At 40.8% G+C, this 26,189-nt stretch overlaps 4 protein-coding genes across 8 annotated transcripts in view; 3 read left to right on the forward strand and 1 right to left on the reverse strand.

The window, feature by feature from the left end:
- The window catches only part of LOC144088051 (voltage-dependent T-type calcium channel subunit alpha-1I-like), a 97,989-nt gene extending 93,415 nt beyond the window's left edge, over positions 1 to 4,574 (forward strand). For all 3 annotated transcript variants that reach the window (XM_077618247.1, XM_077618246.1, XM_077618248.1), the window contains 3 exons: positions 316 to 514; positions 726 to 949; positions 1,079 to 4,574. In XM_077618247.1, coding sequence (XP_077474373.1) covers positions 316 to 514; positions 726 to 949; positions 1,079 to 1,792 — 1,137 coding nt within the window. In that variant the 3' untranslated portion in view covers positions 1,793 to 4,574. The remainder of the gene's footprint in view (positions 1 to 315; positions 515 to 725; positions 950 to 1,078) is intronic.
- Positions 4,575 to 6,140: 1,566 nt separating this feature from the next.
- Positions 6,141 to 13,942, forward strand: LOC144088291 (uncharacterized). The gene is made up of 4 exons (XM_077618621.1): positions 6,141 to 6,241; positions 6,337 to 6,451; positions 7,417 to 7,473; positions 13,677 to 13,942. Exons 1-4 carry the CDS (start codon positions 6,209 to 6,211, stop codon positions 13,940 to 13,942), a joined length of 471 nt encoding a protein of 156 aa, XP_077474747.1. The 5' UTR covers positions 6,141 to 6,208.
- A 361-nt stretch (positions 13,943 to 14,303) lies between these two features.
- Positions 14,304 to 19,238, reverse strand: luc7l3 (LUC7-like 3 pre-mRNA splicing factor). Of its 3 annotated transcripts, XM_077618426.1 has the most exons (11): positions 19,018 to 19,236; positions 18,613 to 18,679; positions 18,455 to 18,494; positions 18,050 to 18,194; positions 17,871 to 17,951; positions 17,683 to 17,787; positions 17,259 to 17,420; positions 16,780 to 17,141; positions 16,418 to 16,641; positions 16,105 to 16,328; positions 14,304 to 14,910 (listed from the first exon to the last, which is right to left on the reverse strand). In XM_077618426.1, the coding sequence occupies exons 1-10, from the start codon at positions 19,114 to 19,116 to the stop codon at positions 16,138 to 16,140; spliced, it is 1,476 nt and encodes a 491-aa protein (XP_077474552.1). In that variant the 5' UTR covers positions 19,117 to 19,236; the 3' UTR covers positions 14,304 to 14,910; positions 16,105 to 16,137. The 3 variants fall into 3 exon arrangements, with proteins under 3 accessions (XP_077474552.1, XP_077474553.1, XP_077474551.1); XM_077618427.1 differs by having other exon boundaries at positions 14,304 to 16,328; positions 16,418 to 16,638; positions 19,018 to 19,238; XM_077618425.1 differs by having other exon boundaries at positions 14,304 to 16,328.
- A 424-nt stretch (positions 19,239 to 19,662) lies between these two features.
- ankrd40 (ankyrin repeat domain 40) lies at positions 19,663 to 25,172 on the forward strand. The gene is made up of 5 exons (XM_077618428.1): positions 19,663 to 20,326; positions 20,714 to 20,862; positions 21,093 to 21,722; positions 22,790 to 22,971; positions 23,061 to 25,172. Exons 1-5 carry the CDS (start codon positions 20,193 to 20,195, stop codon positions 23,202 to 23,204), a joined length of 1,239 nt encoding a protein of 412 aa, XP_077474554.1. The 5' UTR covers positions 19,663 to 20,192; the 3' UTR covers positions 23,205 to 25,172.
- The last annotated feature ends 1,017 nt before the right edge of the window (positions 25,173 to 26,189 follow it).

The raw sequence follows: 26,189 nt of genomic DNA on the forward strand, positions 1-26,189 counted from the left end.
CATCTTCAATTAATTATTTGCGGTTACATTAATCTAACAAATATTGAGTGCAATAACTTTGTGATCGTCTATTCTATATAAAGAATTATCTATGATTCAGGGCCCATTTACTAATTTACCTGCCTCGTTTTCAACCAATAATGTTTTTGTTTTGACAGAAAGCAATTCAGAACTTTAATTACTATATTATTTCCAGTGGCAATTGGTCTGGATAATTTTAGTTGGTGTAGACACATACTTACTAGTGAACGAATACATTCTTGAAATACATAGGAAGAGATTTTTCTCAGTTTCAGCTCATCTGCTTTCTTCCAGGTCAAGTACAGCAGTGGATCCTGTAGTTCTGAAGAGGGGGCAAAGGGTCAACATCTCCACCAGACTGTTGTTCAGAGCCAGGTTCAAGGGCTAGAGCACGTTTCCAGGACCTTTTGCCAAGTAGAGATGGAAACCACGCTACAAGATATAGACATGCAAACAAATTCACCGAATGTGTGCTCACCATACTACAGCCCAAGTGAGTAAAGCCAGTCAATTGCACATTCTCATACATATTGTAGTGTAGTGCTCTTGACCTACTGTCAGTTAGAAAATGAAATTGTTGTCTTGAGGACATCATAAAGTGCCAATGAGCCTTATTTAAAGTACATTATTATAGGCTTAAAGGATTCGGCAAAAGCTCGGTCATAGATTGCATCTTGACTGGATGAAATGATTCCCCCTTCGAGGTGGTGTTTCAAACAGTAGCAAGAAAGAAGGAAAAGAAGAAGCCTGCAGTGTCTCTCCGACACTTCCGCTGCCTACTGAGTTCTTCCACTCGAAAGGAGCGACCATCCCAGCACCTCCTCGCAACAGGAGCCTGAGGTTGACAAGAGGCCTTAAGTTGACCTCCCCTGCTTCATGGGCTGCATTCCGTTCCCCTGGAGCCCATAGCAAGATATTATGCACTCAGGTAGGATAAATACCAGCACTAATAAGTGATGTCATTTCAAAGAGAACCGATAATTAGACACAATCACAACATAAGGAAATCAGCACACACCAAAAACTCACTTTAATCTATTTCTCCAAACCTTTGCAGTACCCATCCCACAGTGACTCATCACTTGCTACTGGAAGCTCGGAAGGCAGCCTCCAAACGACCCTGGAAGAAGGACTGAGTTTCAGTGTCTCTCCACCACAGAACATGGACTTACCAGCAGCTCCTTTACCACATGAGTGCCCACCGCGTGACAACGACACTAGCATTTCCTCCCCAGTCCAGACCCTAAGACTGAGGCCGAGCCCCACATCAGCTCTAACCCTCCAGACCACCATTGGCCAACAGCGGAGCCAAAGCAGCGGGCGGGGTAGCACAAGCCCAGGCTTCAACCGGGATGACTCCATTGATCCTTCAGATGAGGACCTGGGCATAGTTATCGGGTCCTCCATTGGTTGTTGTGGGTCAAGTCAAGCGGGCAACAGTGAACACTTGTCCGAAACAATGAGCAGCTTGTCACTGACGTCGCTGCTGTCCCCCAGTTCCCTAGCGTATCCCGGAGGAGCAGTGAAAAAGTGCAATAGCACGGGAAGCTTGGACCAAGGTGGTATGCTGCTTTCATCCAAGGGAAGAGACACCCACAGGGAGATTCTAGGCTTGGAGCTTATGGACCCCCAGGGTTTCTTGGCCAACCCTTGGTCAGGGGTATTAGCAGAAGCAAGAGGAAATGGTGGCGAAATAGGAGATGCGTCACGAGGTTTCCGAGGGAAAAGCTCAAGCCAAACAACAGTAGGGCCTTCTCGCAAAAACAGATGAAACCTACTGCTAACTTATTGTCTACCTTCCCTGGATATGAACCTTTTGCAATCCCTGAAACTCTCTATCCCCATGAATGAAAGAGAGGCTTGCCTGTATTTGAAATTCTCGTCTTTCCCCCCATGGACCCCTCTCTCTACAATTGTGATGGACTGGAGACCTTATTTTGTGCCATTGTGCATCCTAGGGAGCTGGCCTTGGTCACGCTTCAGTGCACTGGTATGATCGTAGCCTGCAATGTCGGGGCCCACGTGCTTAGGATAGGCGTGTGCAGTGCATTCTATGAGAGGAACCAGGTAGCCAGTTACAGCAGGGGGTTCTCCGGAGTTTAACTTCAAAGAGACATGAGAGCCTACAAGCTAGTAAGTCATGTGCACAGACGGTGAGCATGTGTTAAGGAGAAAATTTGGTATTAAAACTAAAATACCTGACCATGCCAACTGATACTGTTTTGTGAGGCAGTGCAACAGGTAGGTTGGAAGGAAATGTCCAGATGACAAGTAGACACGGTAGCAAGGCTAAAGGTAGACTTGGGACAGGAAGGTCAGGTCATTTGGTTGGTGAGGAAGGCAGTGAGCGGATCTAATATCCATCTGCTCTGGCAGACGGAAACAATAGGTTCCATTCTTTCTGGCTTGAATCCTTCTGCTGACATCACAAGAAACTGTGGGGTGGAGGAGAGTTCACCAATGTGGGTGGGTGGGGGCGTGTGTGTGAAAGCAAGAGAGCACTGCCTCAGGTATCCAAGGAATTGAATGAAATAGTTCGTATCAATTCAGCAGCTTTTTGAAAGTGAGGTGAGTACCAACCAGACCAGATTGCCGCGGTGTGATTCACCTTGGTGTGATTTGTACTTGTTTTCTATTATATCTCTAGCATCTCTCACTAGAATGGTTTGGACTTTATAGCCGGTGAGATTTAAAGCACACTCCTTTTGACACTAGGTCCTTTCACGGTGTTAAAGAATATTGGATGGAAGGACTGAACCACACAGATGGCAAGGGACCTTGACTTGCATGATGGAAATGCATTTTTACATATATATATATACAAATCTATGTCCAGATGTCAGTGTTGGGTGATGACTACCATGTGTTTTCTATTCCACTATTTTTGTAGTAAAGAGAATAGGCACTTGAAAATTGCGGCCATTACCTCTTTCCTCTTTTAAGTCCATTCCGATGCGTCACATTATTTCGTCCGCCAGTGGCTTCCAGTTTTCTAACTTTTTTTAGAGTGTGTGCAAAACAATGAAGCAAAAAATTGAAATCGTTCCTTCCTGCATATCTCTTAACAAAACAGTGAGTCCTCTTCTTTTTTTTTTATCTAATATGACGAGTCATAGCAGATGGGAACAGCCATATTCACTCAAGCAGAATGCTTATGGGCATATTGTTTCGGTATGGGTTTGCAATTGTGTGTGTTTATTACTGTCATCCAGATTAACGAATATCTCTAGCTACCCATCTGCTGTTGTAGCAATTTAGCGTACCACTGAGCACAAGTGTGTGTCTTTTATTGCAAAACGACGTTGGGGTTTTGCCACTTGTATAATCATGTTAAGCTTAAAATTACATGCTGAGTCTGATTTTCAGCTCGATGTGTTACGATCATTACCTTGATTTCTAATGTATCCAAAAACAACATGATAACTAAAAGGAAAGTTTTTTTCCTCACCCCTATTCATACTCACATTCAGACATATATGTGCGCACCAGTGTGCATGTGTTTGTAAGATATCTTCAGGTGAGACAATTGCATTTCACAATGGTTTTGTCTGTGAACCGTCACGATGATGATGGCTTGTTAAGGTTAAAAACGCAGAATAACCAAGGGCTGTTTTAGCTTGAAAGGTTTAACCTCGTGTCTTTTCTGAGGAAAATGCCAATCAATATGGCAACAAAGGTTAAAGCCTGACTACACAGCAATAAATGTTCTATGTGTATGCCCTGATCAACTGATGTCAATGTGATTTTTAGTCATCTTATTCATTTGCATGTGCCCAACAATACTACTGTTATTTGTCTCTTCTTATGACCAATCATTGTGCCTTTGTTAACTTGAGCTAGGGTTTTGGACATACAGTACATGGCCAGTAGACATGGTTCAAAGTCTTTTTAGAAATGAATTGTGGAAGAAGCGTAGTATTTTCTGAATGAAGTCAAAATTAATTGTCCCAAAACTAGTTTAATGAGTTCTGAAAGAAGAAAAAGAAATATAGTGATGTGACCTTACACATGTGATGACACACTTATAATTTAGCATCTACCTACTACGTACTATCATTCATTCTTATGAGCGACACACATGCATGCACATAAGCACATACATGCAACATGCATCAGTACTGGGTACTGTAACTGTTTCCAGTAATTCATAGGACAAACTGATCCTAATACAAAGCATGTGCATACAGGTATAATTGTGTTAAATATACCTGTGTCCAGTAAATCTAAAAAATTAACAAGGGGTATTTCAAATCATTGTTCCATAAAGAACATTATCACTGTATAATTACAACAAATACGCATATGTACGTACATCGTACCTTCATACACATTCATTAGGGTTGCGTAAAAACCACCCTTTACATGCTGCACTGTACTATTCATTCTCATGGAACGAGATTTCTGGTGTTTGTACTCAGGCTATGAAAATGGACTTAGTGAAACAAAAGAAAGTGTGGCTTTTGTGCGATTGCTGTCTTTCCCAAAATTATCTGAGTGATCAATTTATTTTCTGTACCCCGTTCTTTGCCAAATAAATGAAAAGCATGGTTGAACTTGCTTTGTCTCCTCTTTTAGAGGAAGTACACTACCTTATACGTGATCACAATATGGCAAATACCACTTTTAAAAGCTCTCATGAGTGCCAATATTCCCTGCAGTTTCACTTCATGCTCTTTTTCTGATAGGAATCCACCCAGGCTACTGGCTACACAAATCTTCCATCTTCTCAGTCGACGCCACTGTGTTTTCTCTTGTTGCTCCCAGTGTGGGTCTACCCAGCACGGGTCTACAAAGCTTGTCAGAGGATCAGTGCTAATGGCTGAAGCTTAACACTTCACACTCAGCTTCCAAGTGCCCCACCGTTAGTACATCCTCTCCTCGTTTGCTACTTTTCAGTGTGTGCCGAGATGCTGAGAGAGGGGAGGTTTGACAGCCGGAAACCTTGAGCTTGGGAACAGTGCTGACACTGCGACTTTCACCACGGTGCTTTCAGCGTGATGGATTGCTGACAGCTTTCCTCACCACCTGGCTTGCCGCTTTGTGAGATAATAACCTCGCATGCAAAGTACACAAAAAACAAACACTTTTTCAGATTACGGTTGTACTGCATGCTCCAGAGTCAATCACGTTTATTTCAATTAAAATAATATATAGGGCCCGAATTCCAGGGTTTTTGTAATGTTAAGATCTGATACTGAGATGTATCATCTATCCAAATTACACTGGTCATAGTAGGAATAAATATGCTGCGCAAACATAAATGAATGAAAAAAAAATCAAGAAATGATTGTCTCACCAAAATAAAATTTAAATGAGCCAGTACGTGAAACAAAAGAAAAGTTCACAACAGTTCTTTACAGAGCACAAATGAAACACTAAATCATGTCTAGCAGAGCAAAAAGTTTCATTTTGTAAACGCTGTGTTTGCAATAAACTTTGCTCTTGTGTGGACGAATAGGGCACAAAATATAGTTCACCTTCAGAAACTGCAAACAATGCGACGCAGGCAGTGTTTCTATTTACACGCAATTAAAGTGACGCTTGGTTGGACTTTTAATCATCTCTGCACGTCAAAGAATATTTTTTTTTAAGGAATATTGCCATCTGTACGTACTTTGGCTTGGACTGCATTCTTCCGTAAACAATTTACTTTTTTTTTCCTGTTTACAGTGAGATTGCACAAGCAAATCCATCATGACAGTGATTGACACTTGTTTGAAGAGTCAAGGGATTTAGTCGTGCAAGTGCTATGGCGTTGGATCCTTTTGAGGGAAGGGTGGTTCTGAAAATGTTTTGTGTTAAGAGCTTTTTGCTTCAGCTTCTCATGCACGCAATGCTCTGCAAGAGCAGTGAGAGTAAAAATAAGAAACAGATCATGTCCTTTAACTCAGCAGCACTGAAATTCACATTATGCATGAGACAAGGTTGTGGTGAAGGGCGAAACATCAAGACACTCATGAATTTCAGTGCCCCATGATTGCTTTACATTGTAAATATCAAAGGCTATGTGTAAACATAAAAGACTACTTATGTCTCCACACGCTACAATATTTGAAATGTGTCTAAGACATGACAGAAAATTAGCTGTTAACAAATTTGAATATAATTCCCCCTAAATTATACAAAATTGGGACAGATTTACTCACAAATGGCCTCGACTGGTTCAACTGGGAACAAGATTTGAATTATGAATTGCAAGGCAAGATGCAACCACATCCATGTAAACAATGACTAATGATTCACTGCCAATTTAATGTAAGAGGGCCTTCGTTAACATTTAACGTGTGTTTCGTAATATGTTCCTTTTTGACACAGGCTAGTGATGCTCATTTGAGTAATCCCTCGAATATCGCAGACAAAGGACTTGGACTAAAACTCCCATTCACCTGTTTTTTGGATTTATATCAAGCGGAGAGGAACTATTTTCACTGTGAGTACAGCATTTAAAGTAGTTCCATTTTTTAAATATATTATATTTAGGTATTAATACATTAGTCTTTTCACATGCTTATAGCTGTAAAATTTAACAAATATACACTTTTTGCCAATTGTACTTGTGAATTCATATTTCTGTATAGGCGCGAAAACATGTATAGTGGTAGTTATAATGGGGTGATCCTACTTCGCGGTTTTTCGTTTATCGCGGCCATGTGTTGTCTATATTAACCGCCATATTCGAGGGATTACTGTAAATGCATAAAAGCTTCTTTAAAGTCTCAAAACACATGGAGTATTGAACTCCTCCTGTGGTGCAAAATGTGAGTGTGTTTTTTGTTTTGAACCCCATGAACTCATTTTAGTCTTGAGTCAGTGTACGCTGCTGTTAATGTGCTTGTAAGGTGCACCCATTAAAAGACCCTCCTCCATCTGCAGGTTCATGTGAGGCACTCTGCTTCCTGGGAGCCTTTGTTTCCCGGCTCAAATTTATCAGTACAATTAGGCGCTCTGCTGAGCGTGTGCTGTAGGCCCACACTGGGCGAGCAGCAAAGCTCCCCTAAAGAGCCTCTCTGCACTGCCGCATTTTGGGGTTGCTTGTTCGAATGTTGTAGTATGAGACATGTTTCAGAAAAAAATAGAATGGCGGAAAATATGTCATGAACAGACTATATTTAAGAAAAAGATGTACTTCCTAAAGGGTGATTGCGTAACCATGACCCTCCAAAAGGCACTGCAGAATTTTATTGCAGACCAAATTCAAAACATAAAGGCTCTTTTGTAACAAAGCTTGTCAGACAGACAGCTCAGGACAGAATAAATAATAATTAAAATGAATAATGGATTACTGAAAAGGAAAGTTGCAGGAGCGGCACGTGTAGTATTGCTCTTCTCCAAAGTGTGCTAGCACGAGTAATATTGTCTTTATTTAGCATCTGAGCATATGTTGTGTATCCACAGGGAACCCAGGAATTAAATTGAAGCCAACAACATCAGATGCACAAGACAATGTTAAAGGTAAGCACTGGATGTGTTTTCAGAAAATTAAATCATGAGGAGGAACTTTTTCCTCGTAAAATAGTTCATATGATGTCTTTGCTTTGGGTAGCAATGTTACTGTGAATTAAAATGATTAATATACAGTACATGTTCTAAAGTAGGGACTAATTTATTTAAAAATATACTTAAATAATGCACCTCTCAAAGCTGACTAGTGGGAGTTGAACTTTCAGCCGCCCTTAGTATAGATACACTTGCAGTTAATGATTTAGCAGGTTCCAATCCCCTCTAAAAAAGCAGGACAAAATTGAACTTGGAGACCTTTTGGACCATTCTGCATTTTTGATTCATGTGACATTTTGGCCAGAAAGGTTTTTCACTTTGATGGCAGCCTAAATGAATTTGGCCCCTGTAAATGAGTATTTTTAATACCTCATGATATACAGCCATTGTGGCTTGAAATAAATCATAAATGGGGTGTTTAATAGCTTCCATATTACCAGCTATGGGCAGGTGACAAGACAGAAATGCATCCATTTTCTACAGTGCCAGTGAGCTGGATCCTATCCAAGGCTACAAAATAAAATTTACCCTCTGGACTGGTCCTTCTGATTTTAAGCCTTATATTAAAGCAACTCTCATGTTGTGAGAACCAGTTAAGCACGTGAGCATGGGGAGAAAGGTGCAGAATGGTCTACATAGAATAAGACTACCAGTGCATAAAACCAGAACCTTCAGTTGTTTAAATAAATTTGAATCCAGGAGAGAAAGTTAACAATTTAAAAAGGTAAACATTTCCCAACAATAATAATATAGGTAGAAGATAGATTTTCCAGGGAAAATAATCCAAACCACTTTGAATTGCCATTTTTTTTCGTGTATGCCATTCCGTCCAATTGCTCTCACACCCTCCACAATATAAATGAAACACTTGTCGAATTATTTACGTGTTCCAAATGCTTAGGGGCTTTGCAGTGGATCCACTTATTGTTCTGAGGTGTTTGTCAGTCAGTGTGCATGGTCATTTCCATTTCAGTGCACATGGGTGCAAATGCCACTACTTGTTGACTTCATCTTGATAAAACACACACATACACACAAGGCATGGACACACACTTTCCATATTTATAACCATATTGGACCACATGTATGTGACTTCCGTTGCCCCCTGAGGCCAGAGTTCTGCATTCAAACAACGCAGTCGCTTTGATACAACGTAGGCAGGCTATGCTTCGGTCACTGCCTTTCTGCATCTTCACTACTGTGTAATTCAATAAGATAGGAATTTAGGAAGGAGTCACTGAGGGGAAAAAATAGATCACCAACCGAAGCATACCGACTAGTAAAATAAAATTAAGGTTGAGGTGCTGCACCTCACAAAGCAACATTTCATTCTATTCAAATTCAGGTGATGAAATATGATATTAGCAGGAAGGAAATATTGCACGAGAGCACGTCTTGATGCACGCAATTGCCTTTAAACGCACGCTTTAAGTGGAATAAGTCTTGTTTTTAAAAAAAATCATCACATAATCACGAAATGCTTTTTTGTCTCTCTCTATATATGCTTTTTTTAAAATCATTTCATCCCATAATCCCGCAAAGCATTTTTTGTCTCTCTCTGTGTTCTAATTTGATGTTTATTTTTTAAAAATAATTTCATCCCATACTCCTGCAATGCATAGTTTGTCTCTCTGTGTTTCATTTATTTTATTTTTTTAAGACTTAGGACAAGTCAACACTAGATCAAATTTGCAATTTCTGCTATAAATACACTTCTAATACTTGTAGTTGAAGGCGGACCCAAGGACAGCTGATGTATGTCATATTAAGCACTGCATTAAGTATGATGCAAGATGATGAATCTGACATCACATTTAATATGCTTTCGTAAATAAATAGATGTGCAGTAACTCTACACACTAATATTTGCACGATCAGACGTGTGAATATAACTTAACTAGATGTTCTCATGTTTTGTCATCTTGTATGAGTTGATATCCCCTTCATATACTTGATATCTTATGTAGTACTTTCACAAAACAGAAATGAAAAGTTGCTGACATTTCTCATTGACTAACATTACTTTGCTAGAAAGCAGCATGCACTGAGCTGATTTGCATCATTACACATGCGCCCGACTGAAATACTTACACAGATGCACACAGTGTGATTACTAGCAAATTAGTAGAAGAACACAGAGTGCGGAGACTGTACAGCTTTTGTAGTATTACTACGCAACAATGTTCATAGCCGCTCAGTCGTGAGGATGAACAGTGTTGCCGATTTCCAGCCGTGTGTTTCACCTTTCATTTATTCAATAGCAGGGCCTTTAGTGACTTGTCTGTAATTTTCCTTGCGTGGCAAGCATAAAACATAGCACCGCAACACCGACCATCAGTGGACAGATGCATGAGTGATCTCTATGCAGGGAAAAAGGGGCGATCGATACAGAGCTATTGAAGCTCACAATCAATAATGGGCCAAAGGATACACATAGCACAAGGCACCACCCAATAACCTCCCCCTGTGTCATCAAAAAGTGTTAAATGTAATGCAAAAGTTCTTGACAGTGAGATACCTTGACATAAATCTTCTCTTTTCTCATAAAGATTACTCACATGTGTTCCACTGCCTAAATGATGCACCACCGTCCAGTTAAACTGGAACAATGTGGATCAATAATAACAAATGTTAATTGGTTATTGTGATAGTAGCACCTTGCGCAAGGAGATGTTTTATGGATGGTTTGGAGATAGGTCAGTGATTTACACCTTGATATTTCTTAAAGCTAACATGCCATTAAGAATGTCAAAAGTTGCAATCAGGGTGTTAATATTCGCTTAATTTGTCACAGTTGTTAATTTTGTTTTCATTTGTAGACAAGTTGTAGTCATGACTGGGATATTGACAATTGTTATGTATTATCAACAGAATAATGTTGTTTTGGACCTAAGCTTGCTGTGTGTGTGTTGTCGTCCTCAGACCAGTGGGTGGCATCAAATGGTGCATATGACTTGGAAAGTTATGATAAGAGGGGTCGTCCAAAATCTTGACTGCACATCTGTAGGTCCGAGAGGAGTACAGATCCTGCGGGGATGACAGATGGAATCTGGTCATCTTCTCCGAAGTGTAACCTTGTCCTTGGGCGAGGCAGCAGTTCGATACTAATCGAGGGGGAGGCGATTGAGCTGATTGTGGAGTAGAGATGATGCAAAGAACACCAATTGGGTTTGGTATGATACACCCATTGGCTGTAGTACAGTACAAAACTGTTTGAGATTTTTCTATTGATGATGTAAGGCACTCCTTTTTCATACAAAGCGTAATTTACTCATTGCCTGTCATCGATGGCGATAGACATCCAATTTATTTAAACTGAGAGGACGGATGTGAATGGACATGTTGGAATGCCATTGATGGCACCCAAAACATTTGACCATGCAATAAATAACAATAAGAAATTCCCATTTTTAGGTGAAATAAGCCTGTCATTAGAGTTGTAGAATTTTGTTCTTCTTTTACCTATTTCATTGGTGCCTGACTTTGGTGCAGTGTATCTCACTTTCTTTTGCTGTCCCTGGTCAAAAAGGTCAGCTTTGAGAGCACCAGTCAAAGATCGGTCTAAGTGCAGGTGCTAGTTCATGAAGGGAGGTTCATCTGAGAGATGAGTTGTGTTGCAAACTAAATTAGAATGTTATATACTGCCTCCTCAATACTCATGGGAGCAGGATGTGTATACCACATATAATCTAATCTAATGAATGCATGCTTGGTTCTGGTTTCTGCCTTCAATGTTCGTTCTATACTAGCAACCAACTCTTCTTCTATTCAAGCTATGGTTCCACTTTGAAGCCGACATGAGGCTTTTATCTTGTTATCTTGTTGTTTCATTGTATTCCCATGTGCAATGCCCGGTAGCATCCCTTGGGGTGCAACAAATACCAAGCCTCTCATCCATAATACTGCCGACAATAATGGCAGCAGAGGAGGGGGAGGGTTGAAACGGTTTTGTTTGAGTCTCGGTTTTGTTTGAACTAGAACGGAGGGGAATTACCAATTGACCATACACTATCATGACAAGCCTAATTAATCACATACATAATTCATAGGGTGGAAACACGTGCCTTGAAAGGGAAGGGTTTGGAGGGATGAAACATAAGACTGCATTATCAGCACTTTCTTGGGAAGGATAGCAGATGGAGGGGAATATTGGAAGGTGCCATTTGTGTGCAAAAAAAATAGACATCAGTCCATCATACTGTAGTCAAAACATGCGGTTAAAAAGCTAAAACTATACTTTTATTCACGTTTAATCAAACCACTCTGACATGTAATTAAAGTCACCAGTAACAGTGTGGTTTAAAATCAATAAGACATCATGGCCTTTAACATTAGACATGTACGGTTGAAAAATGAATGCATTGATCCGATGGAAATCAGCAGACAATATGCGAGTCGATAAGTGTGAACCCTAGAGAACTTGAAAGGCAAAGATTAAATCTAAGCACCATGGTCCCATCATATAATGAGTTGCCTTCGGGTGGGTACAACTGTCTGGGATCGATAATTATATAAAGCTCTTAATGGAGATCTAATGATACAGCATTCCACAGCAGGACTAAAACTAGGGACTTCATTTTGTTGGCTCACATTATTGTAGGCACTTGAGTTAAAAAAAAATGTGAATGTGCAAACATAGATATTCTTAAAATTTGTATGTCATCAGCCATTGTAAAGTAAAAATAAAAAGCACTTAACAGAAAGGGTTATAAGAATTGCTATGTTTTGTATTGGGGAGGATTTAAGCCTACCATTTAATTTTTATTTAAACTCTAGCACATTTTTTGTCAGAAAGCTATTTATTACAACTAGCCAAATTCCTTCGCTCTCTTCATCCATGGTACAACGCTTCCATCTTGAGCATTTTGAGTGGCCATAGGGATCAAGCATGTCCTTACTCTGACCCTCAAAGGGGCTTTGATGGTCAGGTGGGGGCACTAAAAACCCTCAGGCTGCTCCACCTGGCACCTTCTGGCTACATTTGGGCCAGAAGAGCACAAAATGTAGGAGAATGGTGGATGAAAAAGAAATCAAACATGAAACAATGCAGGAAGACCGAAAGGAAAGCTGAATTTTGGAGCCCATTCCTGTGGTGGAGCCATCTGCTGAAAGCATGAAATTGAGTGTAGTGATAGGAGGAATGTTGTTGTCGCAGCATATGGTACCGGCTTGACCCCAACTTGATTCAACATAGACTATCTTAGGAACAATTGGTGGTTTATAATGACATTTTATGGTGAGAGGGTAACACTAAATTGATTGTTCAGCATTTTTATGAATCAATATAGTATTTACAACAGCCTAAAGAGGTTCATACAAACTTCTGATTCAAAATAAAAACTATTTTATTATTATAAGTGAATTTACACAACCAAACCCAATCCTAAAAAGTGAAGCCAGTAAATGAATATTTTTCCAGTTTGGTTGACAGTTCAGAGGACGCTGCACTTTAGTACTATAAAAACTCTGTTGAAATATTTTGGCACTTTATACAGGGGCAGTCAGTGCACTAAACCAAACCACTTATTATATTCATGTAAGAAAAAATACGGTCGAATAGGCAGCACTTGCATTTAGATGGATGACTCATGAGATCTAAGATTGTTTAACCCTGTCAGTAATCAGTCTACATTTTTGGTACATTACAGAAGCATTGATTTTTCCTTAAAGGGAAAAAAAATGCATTTAGCATGCATTGGTGAGAGAAGAATCATCATTGGGAGCGCTTTGAGACTCAGTGTGATGCCTGGAATGCTGCAAGCATAACCCAGCATCTCCTGTACAGTAATTAAATGGTAAGCCAATAGAATATTAGCATGGCAGCTGTGCAAGAGTGAAATAGAAGTAGGAGCATGGTGCCTTTAGAGGAAATGTAATTCCTTCATCAAAATATAACTGACAAGATGACAAAAGCTTTGTGTACTGGTAGTCTCCATCATTAATCAGCATAGTGACAGCAAAATAGATGAATTGCCTCTGAAGCATCTGCACAATGATTTGCCTCCTGGCCATTAAATGAAATTTCTGGGAAAGTCAGACCCACCATTCGTTTTAATGATTGTATGTAGAAACATGCCAAATGTTGACAAACATGCTATGTGATTATATGTATAGAAGCTGATTTTTAAATGACCTTTTCTGCTTAAATTTCCATGCAGGATGTAAGGACACCCTTGGAAGCGCTGCTGTTTTGGGCCTGCCAGGTAGCCTCATAACCCTTTTCCTTTTTCTACTGTCCCCTACCCTTCTAGACCTTTTGCTTGGGGATGCATCTCATAATAGAGCTAATCATCAGGAGAGGATAGAGTACCACAGTGCGAGCCTCAACTTTTATGCACATATTGCAGTTCATGGTGGAGAGGTATGCCTTTTCGCATCTTTTCGATTGAAATTGCTTTTCATTTCAGTGAGTGCTGCAAACTGAAATGACACATTAAATTGTTAGCAACCTATACAATGTATCGAAACCCAGTAATGTGTAGTAATTTGCACCAGTAGCTTAGATTACATCCAAATGAATCCTCAACCGTTGATGACTTCAAAAAGGTTGCTTAGAGTATTTTTGTTTAACTGTCAGGAAAAATATTTCCATATGAATTTGTGAGTTATGTCAGAGAGGGCGTTTGCAGAGGTGCAATTAATGAGTATATGCTGCCACCTGCTGCTATATTATGATTTCTGGAGTTTATGTTCATTTAATGATGTATGTAGATTTTTCACGGTCAGTTAGTATACCTCTACTAAAGTCTAAACACTTATGCATGCAGACAAAGAAAAGACAACAATCACGTTTTTACCTTTTATTGCAAGACCACATTAACATTTGAAGCTGACCAACTTAAACACATCTTCAGTCTGCAGTCAAATTTGATCAAAAAAGAGATACGTATCAGTATATTTTACAGCAAAATGAGAATCATTGGGGTCACTAAATAGAAGGGGGCAGGCCCTGTCATTGGACTAACATTTCACATCAGATTTTAAAAATGAAAAAATACGTATATCAGAAATTGAAGTAGGACCTGACAAACCAAAATGAACCACACGTATTGTTTATTTGAATGCCTTCTTACTAAATTCAAAAAAAGGAGAGTAAAAAAAAAGGTGGGGGAAGTAAACGAATTCTGCCTACAAAGTTTGGTATTTCAAGTCATGTCTGATTGATGTCAGGACTCCTCCAAAATACAATACTATATTAACCACAATGACTCATCCAACTAGGGGATCGACAGACATGAAAATTAATATTATCCTCCCTCTTTCCACAGGTTCTTTTTTTTTTATATACGCATATGTGGATCACCTTGTTTATAAGCAGTGAAGTGCCACAGGGTCCAGGTGAGGCTGGGGTGATTCCGCCTGTTCTTCCTCAAATGGATCTCTCAGATTCCCCTATTGGAAAAAAACATGTTCAAAAAAATGTAATGTTAGTAAAGGACCCCAGCAACTATTTTTTTTAGAAAAAGAGCTGCTAAAAAAAATTAAAAAGATGACAATTTTCCTCTGACATGCCTTGTCAGTATGTTTGGCTGAAGTGCTGACAGGGAATGTCTACCAAGTTTTATATCACTGAAATGAAATCATTTTACAAGTGTCAAACTCATGTAATATTCCCTTGACAGTTATAAAAGTCAGGTGATGTAACATCGAAATGATTCAGAGAAGACTACAATTAAATGATAGAAGTTAATCAAGCAGTTGGCAGTGGACTCCTCTACTTGATGACAGCTAAACAACATACAGGATCACAATAAAAAGTTCAAGTTGATGTGAAGAGTACAGGCAACAGCATTGACAAAAGGATGTGGGTATAGAAAGGAGTACCTGGGGTGAGTACCTGCACACTTTGACAGTCAGAGAGTATCCTTGATTTTTAATTTGCCCTTTTCGCATGTGGTCTCGCTCACAACACCAACGCAGCGAGGTGTGGAAGTCAGCTGCAAATTACGCCATAAACCCTACCCTCCAGTTAGTTAGTTACGTTAGCGCACCGCCCCTCATTTCCTATAATTACCCCACCACCAACCCGCAAAAAAAAAAAACAGACAAACTGCATAGGATTATCAGGCACAATATGGAAATGCATAGTATTTACTAGTCAATTATTTTAATCTATTTGCATTAGGATTAAAAAGTAAGCACACAAGCACACCATTGGAGTTTAAACATTTGGAATCTTTGTTAAATCTAACTTAACACGTTACCAAATAAATACTGCCAATTGGAGGAAATGGGGGGTTCAATATGTTCCTTCTAGTTCAGTCGACAAGGACCAAAAAAAAAAAAAACTTGAAGGATCAAAAGCGATACAAAACGAGGGGTACCTCTGGGCATGTTTGCTCAGGGCTACACTGGCCTTTCCCTCTTGGCTTTGTGTGAATGCTTTCTACCTTCTTCTCATTCATCGGGCCTAGTTCTTCATCTTCAGTGCATACTTATGATGCACTATTCAAAAACAGGATATGGTACGTCAGACAAACATCAGCATTAAGTGAATGCAGAGAAGGTGAGGGAAGGAGGTAGCGTGGGAGGGGGAATGTGAGGAGTTTAGGGTGTCAGGGGGGCAGTGGAGGAGGACACACTTACCTGAGTCTGATCTGAGGTCCTATCAGATCAGTTTTAATTGGACTGAGTGTCACCTTCAGAAAGGAGGAGCTCTTGTTGGCCGTTAAGGAGCGGGGGAGAGGCCGAGGCGGGGGCCTCTGCCTCCATCGGCTCTGCTTCTGTTGAAGCCTTGACAGCAGCTGCATCGCCTTCAGAGTTCTTGTCTTTCTTGGTGATGCTATTCTTCTCCTCCGACGACTTATGTTCTGGAAAAAAGGGAGAACGAGGTGATTGGAATGACAGTCCATTTGACACATTGCGGGTGGAAAAAGAATTGACTATTTATTGTGGTCACCTTTTTCTTTAGATGAGCGCTCTTTGTCTCTATCCCTGTCTCTCTCTCTTTCCTTATCTCTCTCCCTGTCACGGTCCCTGCTGCGGCTACGATGGCGGTGAGATCTACGCTCCGAGCTTCGTGACCTCTTCCTGTCACGACTGCGAGAGTGTCGCTTCCGGTCGGAGTGATCCCGACTTCGTCTCCTGTCCCTATCCCTCTCTCTATCTCGATCCCGGCTCCTGCTAAACAAGAAAATATCAGTGAGTATTAAAAATGCGTTTAAAAAAAATGTGCATGTAAAAATGAGACTGAAACTTGAGTTTGGTTTTCATTTGAATTTTAAACTGCTAACGTTAGAAAATAACAATCCGGGTTCTCACCTGCTGCGTCTCCGGTCATGGTCTCTCTCTTTGTCTCTGCTCCTGGACCTCCGACGATCCCGGGACCGGCTCCTCTTTCTCTCTGATGCTCGGCTGGAGTGGCGGCTGTTTGAATTGCTTCGCCGCGATCGCCGATCTCTCTCCCTGTCCCGGTCTCTGTCCCTATCCCGATCTCGGTCTCTCTCCCTATTGCGCTCCTTCTCACGTTCCCGCTCTTTCTCCTTTTCTTTCTCTCGCTCCTTCTCCTTTTCCTCCTCCTCTTTACGCTTCTTCTCTCGCTCCTCCTTCTCACGGTCTTCTCGGTCTTTCTTAACGACGGGGCTTTCCCCTTGAGGATCCTCTGAGCGGCGTCGCAGTTTCTCCTAATGGAAATTGAGCAAGCAACAAAGTTGAATGTATAAATAAATGATAATGCAGAAACAAAACTGTTTGTCATGTCATTTTCCAACCCCATTGATGCTAATTATGGGTGCTCTTACCTTTAGCTCCTCTACAGTGGATTTGATCTTGGCATAGCCCATATGCTGCTTTCCCATCAAGTGGTCATCCACCCTAGATTGAGCATCACCCACTATAAGGAAGGCTCCGCATACCTCGCACACCTCCATCTGTTTCTCCTGGGCTGCAAAGCTCTCAATGGTCTGAGAGAAAAATATCAGTAAGTAATACGTCTCCATGTAGCTTCATCATGGAGACCTCCACTAATTTAATTTTCACTTTACAGTAGAAATCAAACATTTGTTTGAAATCAATAATATTCAAAAAAGGTCATGGTAAAATATAGGATGGTGTGTTTGTTTAAAACTTTACAAGAAAATAGTTTCTGGTCCTTTCTTGCTAGAATCTGGAAGATTAACAATCATTTTTAAAAGTGAATAATTTAAGCCAAGTGAGATGACTCACCGAAGGGTTTGCGCTAAGCAATTCCCTCTCTTCCTTGAGCTGCTCAACTAGCTTCATCATTCCTTGAGCCTCCTCCACGCGGCCTTCAGAGCCCAGCTCCTCAATCTAGACAACACAAAAAACAATGTTATATTGGCAAAAAACTGAACAAGAAAAACAAAAGCTACGATGGATTATTTGGAACAAACCTGTACGACTAAATCTTCAATCTTTTCTGTCAGAACCTGGGCCTTCTCATCATTTTTTCCAGTTGGAGCAGGCGGTTGTTGCTGAAGAAGAAAAAAAACACTACTTTTAGTACTCAGCATAGGTGGGAATTTGCACGTTTTCCGTGTTATTTTCGGGCTTAAAGTTATGAAGCACAAACCCCCGCATTCTGCTGGGCTTGGGAAAGCGCGAGGCGAGCGTGTCCCCGACGAATTCGCCGTTCAACTTCGGCCAGAAGCGATTGCAGATAGCGCAAAAAGTCCCGCTCATATCCCTCCTTCATGAAACGTGAACTCTTTTCGTATCTGGAAAATATGTTATGACTTTATTAACATACACAGAGATGTGTAGCCCTTTATGATTAAATTCAGTCATTGATTAAATAGCTCAACAACTAAACTGAAAAACTGATTATTTAGCAGTAATGAAATTGAAAAATATTCGCTATTGCACAAATTAAAATGAGTACATTTATGCCACCAAGACCATACACAATGTGAATTATAGTGATCTAGTGATTTTTAAAAGACGGGGTAAATATGAAGCAGAACAGAGTATTGCTTACACTTTCCGAAGATTTTCATCATGGATTTTCTCACACGGGCCTGCCAACAGAAGATGGAAATCGGTTTACTGTTAGGCGTCCTTGCCAAATATAATTTGACTTTATTTTATTCGCTTGGGATTTGTGTGAAGTGTGCAGGCATTTCACTACTGACTTACCCAAATCCGACCGTGTGTTTGTAAATAGTTCTGCTGGACAGAAGCCACACAGATAATATCGGCATACCTAAAAACGAAAAAAAAAGCTGTGAAACTGAATTCCAAGGTCCACACAAGACTTTTCAGGCGAGCTATAGACCTAGACCACATGGCAATGTATGCGATTAGCAGCTGCCTCATTTGGAGGTTTTCCCATTAGCAAATGGAGGCTAACAATGTTTCAACATGCGGCGATCGTGGTAGATCAAGTACATTTTAGAACTAATTTAATCAAGTACATGCACATTGATTTGAGAACGTTCAAAACCGAAAACATTTCAGATCGTTCTCCCCAAACAAAACAGACGTTCAGTTATGTTAGCGATCAAACCCACGAGGCTAACGTTAGCAAGAATGCTATCTTACGCTTTCATCGTCCCATTTGACGTTACATCGCTTCTCGTCGGGGGCCAGATTTCTGTCTCGGCCCATCAACTCATCGAGTAACTGTGCGGCGGAAAGCATGTTGCCTAACTTTTAGTATTGTTATTACACACGACAGTAAATCGTGGAGCTTCAGATCACACCATCTCAGGGCGCCCAAAGTACATCTAATCAAAATGGCAGGCGTTGTGACGTCAACTAGGACCTACTGCGAAAGTGAATGAAACACTTCGACCCGGATATGTAAGTACAACCATGGAAAACTACACGCACACATCATAAAGCGATAACCCATCTATTGTGATAATGCACAAACTAAAGGAGGAATCGCCACAAAGCAAAAGTACTAAAAGCGGTTTATAACTAGGGCGTTGCTGTGCTTAATTGTCTAACAAACACCACTGACCTGAACCATATATTTTAATTTATTATTTCTTTGAAAACTAATCGCATTATTTTTTCCACAAATTTTATCGTTAATGGTTTGATAAGATAAAATAATTCTCAATATGCAACACTTTATTTCCGTAAATCTCCAAAAAGGGTGTGTGTTTGCAAATGAATATACATATCAACAGTTTAAGAAATCCTAATGTCCCACGACTGGTCAATATTTTTTTAACACGACAAGTAGCCCTTGCGAGTGGGTGTATTTGTGACTCTCTTTATGATCATCTGATTTAAAAAAAATGACATCCACTGTACCCAAAGGCTCTACATTTGTGTACGTCCAGACACATCCAATATGGCGGACGGACGAACGTGTTGCAGCATTGCTACATTCAAAAGTGTCCCCCGGTAGTGTGGCAGTAGGACTTCTGGTAACCCGATGAAGGAACGTAGACGCCGCCGAACAAGATAAACACTCAATGGAATGCGGGTTTTGACTATGACAGCGGAAACTGAACTGACTATAAACGAAAAATCAGTATATACTTGAATGCTATAGAATCCGTTCGCTTAATCGCACTATCTTGAGAAATTTGTTATCACCAGATAAGATTAGTAGCAAAGACTGCTCACCTAGGCAAGCTAGCAAGTACGGTAGTTAATGTTTAGCCCAGCGGCCAATGTTGCTTGGCCATTATCATTATCAGGCTAAATCGTGAAGCTTCAACATAGCCTATGAACTCGGAAATCTCGTAATCTTAGCAATCATGTCCACCACTTCGTTGGATAAAGAACTCCAGGAGCGACTGAGAGAAGCGTCAGCCATCGGGGACATTGACGAAGTGCGGACATTAGTCGAGAGTGGAGTGAACGTCAATTCTCAAAATGAAATCAATGGATGGTAAGTTTGATAACTAAATCTTACGATTACATGAAGCCTTAAAACTCATAACGTATCTGCCTTGGCGCTTCTAATTTGAATATTGAAAGACTTCAAGAAGTTCCTCGGCGAGTTGCATGTGTTAGGTGTTGTCGTGTGATATCCTATTAGGCAAATCATGGCTTAATCCCTTGGATTTGCCTGTCAGAAATCCGGTTAGTGGTTAGTTTGTGACATAACGCCAACAAACAAAACAACCACTGATCAAGTGAAATATGAACAGGCCCACAGCTCTTCTGAATATAAATATAGTTAACTATTTGCCATTCGATCTTTGCCTAATTTCAATATGTAATTTTCTTATATAATACAAATGATTTTGTTATCTGATGTTTTTAATCCCTCTAGGACTTGCCTCCATTGGGCATGCAAACGGAACCATAAGCAGATCGTCTCTTACTTACTTGGTAGCGGAGCAGATAAAGACATCCTCACAGCCAAGGAAGAGTTGGCTTCACAGCTCACATCTAAACCGGAGATAAAACGACTTTTAGGAGGTAAAGAATAGTCATTGCAACTGCTTTTTTTGCCTATTTGTTAACGCATATGTTCACTATATCAAACTATTCCAATTGGATATAAACAGTACATTGTTTTGTTTGAATGTTTCTTTAACACCTACTAACTACCTACATCTTTGAATACTATTATACGGTTTGACATGGGCTAATTTTGTCTTTTCACCATAATAATCACTATAATCTGAAAACTGTTTTGAACCCTACAGTTGAAGTAGAGGACGTGCCTGAGATCAAGGAGCCTGAGTTGCCAATCATCCCCAACTATTTGTCCAACCCTCCTTTTTTGTACGCAAAGATGGATAACAAGATTGACATCCTCCTTTCTCAGCACGCTGCACAAAATGGAAATATGGAGCACACTGATCCCACCGATAGCAATTCAGCCCCACTTTCTCCAAGCCAGCACTTTCAGATGTCACAGAACCTGACTTCTGATGACCCAGTTCCTCCTACGGATCCCATCACTCACAGCCAAGCTCAGGCCAGGGAATTTGTTCCAATGGCTGAGCAAAATGGCGCGGCACCTGCAATGGCAGTATCTCACAACCACACTGTCGTAAACTGCACAGTGCCCGCGGATCTGTCTGTCGAGCCACATCTCGTTAACCATGCAATGCCACACAATGGAACCAGGTGTTCACCTCCATTGACCTCCCCCAGCCCAGGTTTGGCTTGCAGCAATGGTGGTCAGGTCCAGGCACCATTGAGCAACACTAACCCAGCCGTGAGCAGGCAGCAGTCGATCCCACAGCAGATAGGCTACAGTCAGTCGAGCGGATCTATGCCTTCCTTCCAGCCATTTTTCTTCACAAGCACCTTCCCCGTCAATGTGCAAGGTAAGGGCAAACTTTTCATTCAACATCCTTGTGTTGTTATGAAGATGCAACTATTTTTTCTACTTAGATTCCATATGCAATATCATATTATTGCATTTATTTACTATATAAATACTATATTAGAGCGGCCCAGTCGCATGAGTGGTTAGCGCATCGGCTTCACAGCTCTGGGGTCCTGGGTTCAAATCCCGGTCACGTCCACCTGTGTGGCGTTTGCATGTTCTCCCTGGGCCTGCGTGGGTTTCCTCCAGGTACTCCGGTTTCCTCCCACATTCCAAAAACATGCATGGTAGGCTGATTGCACACTCTAAATTGCCCCCTAGGTATGGATGTGAATGTGCATGGTTGTCAGTTTTTCACAATTGTTCCCCCCCCCAAAAAAAATTTCCCTAGAAATAGTGTATTCATTTTATCCATCCTTCTCAGAAATCAGAGCTGCCAACCTCTGTCAACCCCATTTCAGGAGTGCCCTTGTCCCATTTCTGGAGTATTTCAGGGGTGAATGCGATTCATGCAAAATCGATATAAACTGCAAACAAATATAAGCGTAGGACAATTTAAATTAAACTTTGGTTATCATGTTTAAAGATCAATTTAAAATATTGTTTTTTCAAATTATTGAAAAATTACAGCACAATGAAAATAAGTTTATCTTTGTGTTTGGGTCCTTCTACGTATGTTTTACAGTCAGTAATTCCACCATGAGTCACGCTGAAGTCGCACATGCATGTTCTGCAATGTGCAAATGTCGGTTGGAGCCGACCTATGCAATCGATTCCAAATCGATTGCCACGCTGAAGTCGCACCAGACGAATCATATGTCAGAACTCGTAACTTGGATGATTCACAGTGCACTTGTGTTACCAAATTCTTCCGGTTACAGTGCAGTTGGATCAGAAATTCCGGGATCGTTGGCAGCTCTGAGTAATGTATAGTGATGCATAGAACAAATGTTTTTTTCACATTACTAGATCATTTCATGAAGCTGAATCACTTCCTAGACTAGCACTTAACGCCATTACAAATCATACAAGTGTAAACCCACTTATCGCTTGAATCCTGTTTAGAATTGGTACTGAAGGTGCGCATCCAGAATCCTAACGCCCGTGAGAATGACTTCATCGAGATCGAACTGGACCGTCAGGAGCTCACATATCGTTCGCTGCTGAGAGTCTGCTGCCGCGAATTGGACATCAGCGTTGAGCACGTGGAAAAAATCCGTAAGCTGCCAAACACCATGTTGAGAAAGGTAAGAACCTGTTTGCATTTATTCATTCTTTTTGTATAAAGTTTACCCTTCAACTAATATTTGTGGCAATGTGTCTCTCTTTTGTCCAGGACAAAGATGTCGCCCGGCTGCAGGACTTTCAGGAACTGGAGGTTGTGCTGGAGAAATCTGAGGGCTTGTCTTTGTTCTCTGCGACTGGGAGCCTTACTGACAGACCCTGCTACAACATGAAGGCCTCCCGCCTCACCTATTAGTATGACCAGTTTCCCTGCTTCTCTTAAGCTTCTGTAGCTTCCTTGACCAACAACTAACCAGTTACCTGCCAGATCCCTTGTTGAGCTTAGTTCTGCTTGGGCATGCTGTCATTTTTATCACCCTGGATTTAGTCTTCAAAGTTCTGGAGCTCATGTACTCCAGGCCCTTTTGCTGCTTAATTGTTCCCAACTAGTTCCAAGCGATTCCTGATGCATGGTGTCGTGGATTACGAGAGAAAGTATATGGGGGCCCCTCTCTCCATCGCCACCTAGTGCGTCTTGTGCCAAGACTCCAGGGGAACTAAATGGGGGACATTAGGTTGTCTTCCCGGGGTTTCTGCAATAGCCTTAAATGGATTTGCCCATCTTATAGCCGTGGAAACATGTGTCATACACAGTTTGCATAAGAACAGAAGGCATGCAATCGACTTGAAGTGAAAGAACGTGTTCCACATGCGTATATACTGTCATAAATGATGTTGCTTTGCAACCTTGGTGTCTTTGCTGAAGTGGGAAGCACCATTCATTTCCTTTATTTTTTTTTATCTTTTAACTGCTGTCTGCAGACTTTTCCAACACCATGCACATGGTGTAAGCCAGGGGTGGCCATCTCCGGTCCTCGAGAGTGCATGGCATGTTGGGAAGTTGGTTGGAAACATTAGCTCATAAGGCAAAGCGCTCGCTTACCACGCGAAAGGGAGTTGGATCGATGCCCCGTGTCCGTCCAACTTCTCACTCTTGAGCTGAAACTGAAAAATAGTGAGCCGGTCCGTGGCATTGTAGGGAGTTGGGTGGGAACATTAGCTCATAAGGCAGAGCGCTCACTTGCCACGCGAAAGGTAGTTGGTTCGTTGCCCACTTCTGTCCAATTTCTTACTCTTGAGCTGAAACAGAAAAATAGTGAACCCGTTTGTGGCATAGTAGGAAGGTGGCTGGGCACTTTAGCTCATGAGGCAGAGCGCTCGTTTACCACGCGAAAGGTAGTTTGATCGATGCCCTGTGTCTGTCCAACTTCTCACTCTTGAGCTGAAACAGAAAAATAGTGAGCCAGTCTGTGGCATAGTAGCAAGGTGGCTGTGCACATTAGCTCATGAGGCAGAGTGCTCACTTACCACACAAAAGGTTGTTGGTTCGTTGCCCACTTCCATCCAAGTTCTTACTCTTGAGCTGAAACAGAAAAATACTAAGTTCTGTTTTTTTATTCTAATGTTAGCTTTATTAGGTAACAAAAGCCCCCCAAAATGCACTGACAATTAATAATACTCTTTTGTTTTATGTTGTGATGTTGACGGGCATATCATTAGCCTTATGTAAAATGGAAAGGTTATTGCTGCTTTCACAGGTGTGTTCTGTTCATGCTGGGGCTCATTTACTGACATTGGGACCATAGACGTCGGATAGAACAGTACATTTCACAATGAAAACTTCTCTTACCCAATGCTGTTTACTTTTAAAATGTATACCTGAAGCTCTTACTTTATAAGGTTTGTTTTGTATTAATAAGCTTAGCTTTTTTTTTTTCACCGGGAAGGCCTGTTGAGGTTGTATCAAAACTATATCAGAAGCTGGTGTTCATGCGCAGCAGGACCGTTGTTGATGAAAAGTGCAATTTGAGGGAAAGATGATTTTAAATGCTTTGTTAAGACTCGGATGAGAAGAGAAATGACGTGGCCAAACAGGCTGGCAATGTCATATTTATAATAGGGTTACGGTTTATGTTTGAATCTGTGAAAAGGGGAGGACTAACAATACTTTGATTTTGTTCATTGTTCTAGAGTTAAACCAGATTACAATGTACTTAACCTATGCATCCAGAGTCAGATATTTTTATATGAAAAAAATGTGTCCTCTACTTGCAGACCTAACCGTAGGCACTGTTGAAGCTGTTTTTTCGTTCTGGGTGTGTTTCTTTTTTTATAAAGCATGGTGAATGAATAAATTCTTTGTTCCCCTCAATTTTATTCCATATTTGGTTGTAATGTTGTGTTTTTTTCCCCAACATTAATTCAAATACAATGGTAAAACACTAGAGGGTGATAGAGTATTTACAATTTATACTATAGTATGTCATTTGGTGGAAACTGCACCTTTTTAATCTTACAAAAGTCAACATAAATGTATACTTTAAAAAGACTAAACAGCTTGCAATCATTTCAGGGTCTCACCTGCCATCTGCCCATAGTTGGATGTAGTTGGATCCAGCACTGCAGAACCTTGTGAGGATAAGCGGAAGAGAAAATAAATTAATGAGCATGTACATCAGGGGTCTCAAACTTGCGGCCCGCGGGCCAACTGCGGCCCGCGGGACGATAATTTGCGGCCCCCGTCTTAATATGAAATATCGATTTTTTTTTTTTTTTTTTTTTTTTTTTTTTTTTTTTTTTTTTTTTTTTTTTTACCCCTTTCCCCATGATGGCGCCGTTTAAGTGGCAGCCAGTGGCAGTAGCTCTGTCCACTCATGTTTTTCTTGTTTTACAGCATGTTTTACATGAAAAATTAGAGGGAACATTGACATGCACCTGCTTGTGGCAGGTGTGATACTGGTGTGCCGATAGCTAGCAATGATGATGTCGTGACCGGATGATTCGCCTAAAGACGTTTCGCCGACGGACGTTTGACAGACGGACAGGTCGTACTAGTATTTGTTAGTTTAATGATTAAATACAAATACTAGTATTTGTATTTAATCATTAAACGCTGTTTTCAGCTGGATTTGACCGAATTTGAGAGCATTTTGAGCCGTTTGGCGAATGGACGTCTATAGACGTTTTTTTGCCTCCATCGCGATATCATCCAGTATTTGTATTTAATCATTAAATGCTGTTTTAGGATGGATTTGACCCGATTGCTGTCATTTTACGGCTCGGTTCTGCTACATCTGCCTGCCCAAGAGTGCTTATTCCCGGACTGCCATTGATGGTAGACGAACATTGATTTTTACTATAATTTGGAAAACACCGGCGGCGGGCCGGATTAAAAATCCTA

This window comes from Stigmatopora argus, chromosome 14 (assembly GCF_051989625.1).
Source record: "Stigmatopora argus isolate UIUO_Sarg chromosome 14, RoL_Sarg_1.0, whole genome shotgun sequence".
Taxonomy (NCBI): Eukaryota; Metazoa; Chordata; class Actinopteri; order Syngnathiformes; family Syngnathidae; genus Stigmatopora; species Stigmatopora argus.